General features: G+C 41.2%; 1 protein-coding gene across 1 annotated transcript; it reads left to right on the top strand.

Annotated features, from left to right (window-relative positions):
• Positions 1-205: 205 nt before the first annotated feature.
• On the top strand, positions 206-6,088 carry Fcer1a (Fc epsilon receptor Ia). The gene is made up of 5 exons (XM_005339418.5): positions 206-279; positions 684-704; positions 2,030-2,284; positions 3,777-4,034; positions 5,752-6,088. The coding sequence occupies exons 1-5, from the start codon at positions 225-227 to the stop codon at positions 5,937-5,939; spliced, it is 777 nt and encodes a 258-aa protein (XP_005339475.2). The 5' UTR covers positions 206-224; the 3' UTR covers positions 5,940-6,088.
• The last annotated feature ends 3,076 nt before the right edge of the window (positions 6,089-9,164 follow it).

The following is a 9,164-nucleotide window of genomic DNA, read 5'->3' as shown; positions in this document are numbered from 1 at the left end:
TTATGGAGATTTGATGGGGAGCGGAATAAAGGGGTAAGTATAAAACCGCCCAGTTCACAGCAACCCTGACTATTATCTCTGGAGAAAGAGACCAGCCCAGGCATCATTGATGAGTTAACTAGATATGATACAGAAAACATTTCCTTCTCCTTTTTTAGTTTCAAGCCTATTTCTGAGAACATAGTTCTTAACCAGCCCAGCTGGCACCTGGGGGCACAGAGGAGATGCCTGCTGCCATGGGAGGCTGTGCCCCACTGTGCAGAGCGTTGCTGCTCTTCTGTAAGTAGAGGTTCAGTTACCCCACCTGGAGGGGCCCAAATGGACCTAGGAGGTAGTGGGGTGGCAGGGGATTTTGATGAGTTTGGTGTTGACTTGTTCAAGGACATGTCTAAACCATGAGACATTTCCCAGGGACTCTGTAATGGAGTCCAAGTGGAAAGGATGGGAAACTGGGCTGAGTAACACCTGGGGGGAAAACCAAATTAAGAGCCGAGTTCCTCTCCCAGACGACAAGATTCCTAGCAAAGGAATTGAAAAGTTCCTTCTCCCTGGACCTGGCTCAGATTCCTGAGCTGTTTAGCGCTCCATGGATGTAGATCTCATCCCCACACCCAGATCCCAGTACTGTGGAGTCCCAGAAGACTGGGGAGAGATGCTAACTTCTCCTTTCTGGACTTTTGCAGCTCTGGCTGGCATGCTAACAGGTGAGTCCTCTGTCCTGTCCCTCAGCGTTCCAGTGTGTCTGGTACCACTCTTCCCCGCAGCCTTTCCCTTCATCCCTTCACTCTGGCTAATGCGTGGGAACCTGCCACTCTTTGGCCCACCCACTTCCCATTTCGACGTGGTATTTTCCTTCTTCTCCCTCCTGTAAAATAAAATTCCTTATTCTCTCAAGTCATCTTCTCTGTTTAAGCCCAAATCCATATCAGTTGCACATCGATGTGTCTCAGCCTCTCTTTTAGGCCTTTTGACATACACTCATTCAATTTTTACGTGATGATTATTATTGTTACTTTTTTTAATAATTGAGAATGCTGAAAATCAGAGGGGGTGACTTCCAGAGGTTACACAGCCAACGGAGGACTGGATTCCAAGTCTTCTGGGTCCACGTCCACTTCTTTGACTGTGTCACTCTTTTGTCAATACCATTTAGGCACTTCCTTAGTCAAATTTGTACCACACCCCTTTGCTCCTAGAAGCTAAGAATGTCTGTCTTGGAGACTCTCACTACCTTCCAGAATTGACCTATTTTTTGCACTCTATATACACTAGCAATTAAATAGCCATAAAAAGTTAGATCTTGGAAGGACCTTATAGTTCATCTACTCTAATATATTTATATATACGTGTGTGTGTGTGTGTGTGTGTGTGTGTGTGTGTGTGTGTGTACATATATCTATTTGATACTGGGGATTGAACCCAGGGGTGCTTAACCACTGAGCCATATCCCTAGCCCATTTTGTTTTTATTTTGAAACAGAGTCTCACTTAGTTGTTTAGGACCTCCTTAAGTTGCTGAGGCTGGCTTTCAGCTTGTGATCCTCCCACCTCAGTTTCCCGAGCCACTGGGATTATAGGTATGCACCACCATGCCTGACTGTAATGTTTATCCATCCACTATTCCTGCATTCATTCACTCAATAAATATCTCATGAACCCTGACTATGTGGCAACCATTGTACTGAGCAATGGTTGAGTATGACAGATATTATCTCTCCCTGAAAAGAGATTGCAATTCTCATCTGTAGATACTGAAATTCAGTTTAAGAGAATTAGAGTGAGTTATCCCAAGTCATATAGTAAATTAGCTTGTTTGCTTGTTGTTTTTAAATCTCTTGTGTCCAGTCTCCCTGGGGTCTCTATACTGTTTCCTCCATTTTTTCTCCTAGAAATCAGGACAGAGTCTTACCACCAATAATACAAGGATATACTGACAATTGATTGACTATTGACATGTTTGTGTTTTGATCCTGGATAGTTTTCAGTTTTTTTCTTTCTGCATTTCTTTCCATAATTTTATCTTCTTGAAGGCAATCGAAAATCTATTCTGACCTTGAACCCCCCATGGAATAGAATTTTTAGAGGAGAGAATGTGACTCTCGAATGTAAAGGGAATAATTTCACCGAGGACAGCCACACTGTGTGGACCCATAATGGCACCATTTCAGAAGTGACAACTTCAAAATGGAGCATCGTGAATGCCACCTATCAACACAGTGGGAAATACACATGTCATAGCCGAAATTTTTACAAGAGTAAACCTGTGTACTTGGAAGTGATCAGTGGTAAGTTCTGGGGATTGAAGAATGAAATTGGGGAGAACGGACTCATGGCTTCTCCTTCAATACTGCTCCATTTCTCTTCTTCTACTCCCATTCCTTCGCCCACCCTTCTGCCCTCTTTCAGTATTCTGATCACCTCACAATATTATTCTTCTACTTCATTTTCCACTGTCTTTAGTTCTTAGACACAGATATATTATAATTGGTCAAATGGTGTGATGGATATATGAACATTGCCAAGAGCTACGTATGTGGAATAGGATCAAAAGTTTGATTTAAAAATTTTCCCTGAATAATGCATGTGCCATTATTTGAATATTAGTTTCATTATGAACGGTATCTGGGTATGTTCCTCGTATCTTCTATTGTTACTCAAAAATAACTCTTAGGTTTGCTTCATCTTTGTCTCTACTGCCAAAAATTAGCACAACATATGTAGGTATATGGGGGCTAATTAGTAAATGTTTAATGAATAAACTAATGATTTCATTTGGATAGATAAATGAAATTTTTATTTTTTATTTTTATTTTTCTCTGGAGTGAAAATTTTTAACATACATATACAGTTCCAAATCCAAACTAAAACAGTGTGGAATAGCTTATTTCCTTGTAGTTGGTTGTAGAGAAGTGGGCTGTGGCTGTAGCTCAGTGGTAGAGTCCTTGCCTAGCATGTGTAAGGTCCTGGGTTCAATCCTCAGATCTTAAGAGAAAAAAAAAAGATTCTAAATAAGTCCTCAAAGATTTATCCTAAATAAAATATGTTTGTACAGGTTAGCCATATTCCCATTTCAAATTCTTTCACTTTTAAATTCTTACGATGACATTAGTCATAGAACCTGATTCTTGTCTTTTACTGACTCATTGTTGACAAATATTTTTGGTCAAGAAGTGCCCACTAACTTCTAGGCACTGTCAGGCACTGGGGATAGAAAATTGAACCAGAAATGGTGCCTGACCTTCCAAAACGGAGCCAAACGGGACGTTAAATATAGAATTATGCAAATAATTAATTAAAATTGTTATATATGGTTTAAGGAAGTTTTGAGGCCAACTCTGATAGCAACAGAACTGGGAAGCCTCTGTGAGTTCAGAGAGAACAAAATAGAGTCTCCTAAGCTACAAACATCCTGGGAAGAGTATGTTTAATTTCCCTTTTCTGTCTGGAATTGCCTATCATAGATCTGAAGGGATTCTGGGTTTCAGTCCTTTCATGTATGGGCTCAGCAGGAGGGTATGACACTTTAGAGCTCCAGTCTGACTTTTCCGGAGGAAAACGTTGAGAAAACAGTCTGTAAGCCTTATTTTGTGATTACTTTTATTGATCTGACAAACCAAGAAATGGGTTAATAATAATCCAGGGTTTCTGACCCACACTCTACGCAGGACCCCTATTCTCTCTCTCTCCTTCTCTCTAAATCTCTTCCCCGCATCCTAATTCCCTTTCTTCCTTCCCTCTGTTCACTGTTAAATAAATGAGATGATGAATGCTTTTCAGACTGGATGCTCCTCCAGGCCTCTGCCGAGGAGGTGTTGGAAGGGGAGTCGCTCTTCCTCAGGTGCCACGGTTGGAGAAACTGGAAGATCAGAAAGGTGATCTACTACAAGGATGACATGGCTCTCAAGTACTCCTACGAGAACCAAGTGTTCTCCATTACAAATGCCTCACTTAACGACACTGGCAGCTATCTCTGTAAGGGCCGACTTCAGAAGCTGCCCTGTGTCTCTGAGCCCCTTCAAATTACAGTAATAACAGGTGAGTGGGTAAAGGAAAAAGAAATCGTCCACAAGAGGGAAGGGAGAGAGGACATCTGAGCCTGAAGTCTTTGCAGCTTTTAGAATGGGATCAGCTGTGGTAGGTGAGAAAGGCTCCTAGATTTACCATGAGGAGACGTAAGACAGAGCATGCATCTCAGTCACATTTTCCTTCTTTGTTAAATGATAGTAACTGCCCACACGATGGGATTCGAGTGAATAATGCGATCATGTTTGTTTAAGAGACTTTATAAAAAAAAAGTCTTTGTAACTTGGAATTTGATGTTCATGCTTTTTTATTGGAATAATTATAATTATGTCTAAAAAATGCATGATGCCAAAAGTTAGAGTTAAACTCTGATGGCAGTTCCCTGTATAAAAGAGAGCTATCTCATGGCCGTGCAACTACTCCAAATCTTTCTTTTATCCAGAGGTCGTGCAAGAAATGATAGGTTACTGATTCAGGAATAAGGCAGACTTCACAGGTAATGAAGATGATTTTGGTCTCAAATTCATTTGTTGCTCCTGAGGAAAGAACTTATGTGGAAGATTGAGATTTTTGAATATTTCAAATTTTAAAGAGAGCTCTAGGTTGAAGGAACAAACAAAAGATGTGAAGAGATGGGAGAGTTGATCCTAGCTTACAAGGTCTAGGAAATGAAGCCAACCAGTCAGTAAGCTGTGTGCCTCTATTCTGGGGACGAGGGACTGGGCTGGATGGACACAGAGCTGGCAGGTGGGCTACCACCATGGCCTGTAAGAGAAACAGCCCTTTCCAGACTTCATATACCAGGAGGGAACTGAAATATTCTCCTTGCAAGGTGGAAATTAGTTTTTTTTTTTTCCCTTGGCATGTTCATAATTATGTCCATAAAACATGAGGCTAAAGGTCAGGTTAAGCCCTTAAGGCAGTTCTCTGCTAACTTGAGAGCAAAGTGTTGTCCAGTTGTCCCAGGACTTCCAACATCTTCATGTGTAAGTTGAGGGGTGGGTCTAGACTCCACTAGAATCACTTGAGGAATTTCAAGAGAGATGGATGTCCCTGTCTCATATTTTAACATTCTGGTAGAATTGATTTTGGGTGGGGTCTGGTCATCAGTATTTTCAAAAGTTCTTTCAGGTGTTGGTAATGTCTAGCTAGCATTGAGAAACACTGGTCTAGGTGACCTCCAAGCCATTTCTAGCTATAATATTTTGCAGCTTTCAAATTCTAGAATAATCACAAAATCGGTGTTGTGTAAATAAAATCACAAGAGTTGTGAAATAGTAGAATTGGAAGGCAGTATGACTACTCCAGTATCTCCATTTTACCCAGTAATCATGCAAAAAAAACATTGTTTATTGATTAAGAAACAAGGCACTGGTGAACCCTGGTTTCACTTTGTCTCCTTTCTGCTTTCAAATCATATATGGATGCTGGTCATGTCAGATCCAGGAAAGAGGCCATTTTTCCTAAGACTTTCCCATTAGTCACACTGGCTAGAAGAACGGTGAGATGGGGGTTATTAGCAAATACTTAGCCCTCCTTAGTGTTCCAGGGAGTATATCCTATGGAACTCAATCCCCCAAGTGTTTTCTCTCTGTTCCTTAGTATCATATCACACTAAAGATGGGGGAACCATGGTTGGCCCTTCTCTTAAGGCAGTGAAGCTCTGACACAAATTTTGCCAAGATCTAACACAAAATTTGTCTCTTGTTGCATCTCTGTTCTACGCTAGCATACCAAACCAAGTATATGTGGCTACAAATTATTGTCCCCTTGTTGGTGGCGACTCTGTTTGCTGTGGACACAGGACTGTTTTTCTTGACGGAGCAGCAGTTTAAACCTCTCTTGAAGATTAAGGAAACTGAAAAAGTCAACAAACCTAGGAAGTCGCTTCCTAAGCCAGAGCCTGAAAAGAGCTGATGTCATTTCTTAAGGGAGAATTGGCAACAGCAATATTTTACTGCACCAGCAATTGCTTCTCCATGGTCAGACACAACTCAAGATGTACATAGAAGCCTATGTTTGAGGATTTGCAGAATTATCTCATTAAACCAACTGTACCTGGTTCAAGTGGCATGTAACAGTTAAGTGCTCAATAAATATTATTTGAATAATTGAATAATGGGTATACTCATTTTTAGTATTTGTGAAAGAGAAGCACAATTTGAATAAAATAATTATGAAGCTAGGTAACATGAGGCTTCTAGAGATCCTTGTTCATTTGCTCATTTATTTTCATCTAGAAGCAAGAACCATGAAAATATAGATTTAAAAAGTTCTCTTTTGACCATTGTAAGTCTGAGCAAGGATTTAGAATTTGCTGCTGAGATTCACGCCCCTCACCCCTGTCGCCTCTTTCACGGGCTCTTCCATGTATCTAAATTCTTGTTTCAGACCTGTTTCTACCCTCTCTTTCTTCCCATTTTCTTCTTCATGTCAACACTTATTATTTTTCCAAAAGAACATGAAGCAGAATTAGGACTTGATCATTACGTGGATTTACAAAATGTGCCATTTGCAACGAGTTCTTCTTATGTTAATGCATAAAACGTCTTCTCGCAATGCCAGAGGAGTATGCTAGACAGATGACTAGAAGAATTCATCCCCAATTCTCCCTTGCACTGTCCTCTGTCACCTCTGATCTATTACCAACTGGGTCTAGGAAAAAGCATGGGACACCATTTGTTCTCTCACAGGAGGCCGCCACACATCGTCATGAGTTCCCAGTGAGGAGTTGGTTTTCTGAAAATCATGGCAGCCATTCTTCTCCTTGTGGCCAGTGAAAGATAAATTCTATGGGCTGCCTCCAGGCTGGAGATTCAGGTGAAAAATCCCCCAGGTGAAAGATCCTCCACATCAGTGTGTTGGAGAACTGAGGCCTTGGGCAAAAACTGTGTCCTTCCCCTCTCCTCACTAAGTGGGAAATGAAGGGAGAAGGTGCCTCCCTTTGAACCTATAGGTGAAGCTTCCTGTTGTGGTAGGCAGAGGCACCTGATAGCCCAGGTTCTCGTGTGACCTCAGAGACTGAAGATATTCTCCAGCCTTGGTTTATCAGACTAGCTCTGTGCAGTTACTTACCGAGTTCATGTCCCCATTGGTACTTCAACCTCCACCATAGTCACACCCAAAACCCTTAACTCTGCAAATGCACCCAGGATCTCTTCAGCTTCACTTCAGCTACATCCCCTGCAGAACCCACAACCTTCTCTTTTGCAAATTGGAGAGACATAGGCCCACTCTTAGTGTTTCCTGTTATCGTTGATTTTCAGCACAGCCCTCAAAGCAGCAGAGGTCTCACTGGGAAGCAGAGGCCCTGGGCTGCAAAGAAAATGAAATTGCTCATGAAGAATTTTGGAGAGACAAAAATAAAATGACTCCTTGTGGATTCTGAGAAAAATTCAGATTTTTATTTTTAACCAGTTTCCAAGAACATAATACTGCACTGCTGACAACTAAATTGAGTCCCTGTAAATATAGCTCAATAAACATGATGCAATCATTTTATAAATATCCAAATACAGGAGCCACTGACTTCTGCCTTCACTAGGATATAGAATGGTTAAAAATCTGAGCTCTCACCTTATGTCAGGGGCTGATTCAGAAATGAGATCCTAAAATGTTGCAGGTTGGCAACCCCAGGAAACAGACTCTGAGACACAGATTTAAATGCAGCAAGTTTATTAGACTATGCTCTCAGCAGCTATACCTTTGTGGGAGTGAAGGAAGCAGGATGCAAAAAGAGGAGAAGTTGAGATATCAGGTGAGCACAGCAAAACCTTCAGACCATTTTGTGGATAAGAACCCCTTGGAGTTGGGAGAGCTCTTCTTAATTGTCTCAGGAGATGCAATAGTTTGAACCAGGCAAATCACTGGTGGCAATATACCCCAAAAGGTTAGTGTGAGTTTGTAGGAGAGAGCTCCTTTGCAAAGATATTTCCTGAAGAGAGGCTCACCGAGATCCCTCAATCCATGGTTCTCCCATCACCTGGAGGGATAAGGCATGTGTGGGATGTGTCAGTCCTGAGGGGTATGTGTGATCCGGGCGGCATGCCACATTATCCACTCAATTCAACTTCAGGAAGGAGACAGACTCAATAGGTTTGACCAGATTAAACAGAATTACTAAGCAAAATTTTTGAATTCTGTTTTGATTAACCTCACAGGAATGAAGTTACTCTATCCTTTCTGGAAATCTGGACACAAAAGCAAAGATTATCTTTTATCCTCAGTCAGACTTCGCATGCCAGTGTTTTTGTGCAGAGAGACATATGTTCATTAGAGTTAAAGGATGGGTTCATCTCCATCGACTTGCCCCATTCTCAGCTCTCAGAAGATCTGAAAACACTTTCACAAGTGATAGGTAGCCTCTGCAGGGTCATGCTACAAGATCAGGTGGATTCTGGATGCTACAGGAAGAGTGCTTTACACTGTGCTAGCCTACAAACATTCAGTGCACTGTAAAGCCCAGAATGGAGAGGAAGGATGAGAGACACAGGATACTTTCTTGCACCAGTGCATCTCACTTTCACTTTCTGTGACTTGAAACGCTGTTTCAAACTCGAGTTTAAAGTTCAGAGTATTCAAGAAGAGACTCCTGAAAAAAATCATCAGGTTTAAGAGCTTCCTGTAAAAATTTTTTAAGCCAATGTTAAGATTTCTGTCCATTAATAAATATTTCCCATCGTTGTAGTTAAAGTGCTTGTGTTTTTAACACTGTTTCAGAGAGCTTAGTTCTACCCTGCAAAAGGAACACTGCCTTTGCTTGGCTTCTTCTGAACTCTATCCTCTTTATTCCTGTGTTGAAAGGAAGAAAAATGTTAAGATTTTCAGCATGGCCTCTTTTTTTTTTTTTTTTTTTTTTTTTTAATGCAAGCTTTCTCATCCGGGCACCTCAGGACTAGGAATAACTGCCATCTATGTCATCTGTAGTGTATAGTTTTGTCACTCCTTATTCCTAGGCCAGATAAGGCAGATGTGTCTGCAGACTTTGAAGACTTCCTAGGTTGTGATGGAATGTCAGCAAGCAGCAAAAAGAGAAGAAAGCCTTCAACAATGTATGTGCATGTGTGTTCCCTCATTTACGTTTTAGGATGACTGCCCAGGTTACTCTGACACCCTTAACAACACGCAAAAAACAACAAAGAA

The sequence above is a fragment of the Ictidomys tridecemlineatus genome, chromosome 11, assembly GCF_052094955.1.
Source record: "Ictidomys tridecemlineatus isolate mIctTri1 chromosome 11, mIctTri1.hap1, whole genome shotgun sequence".
NCBI classification, from domain to species: domain Eukaryota; kingdom Metazoa; phylum Chordata; class Mammalia; order Rodentia; family Sciuridae; genus Ictidomys; species Ictidomys tridecemlineatus.
Note: the sequence above shows the minus strand (reverse complement) of the source record. Positions and strands in the feature narration are given on the sequence as shown.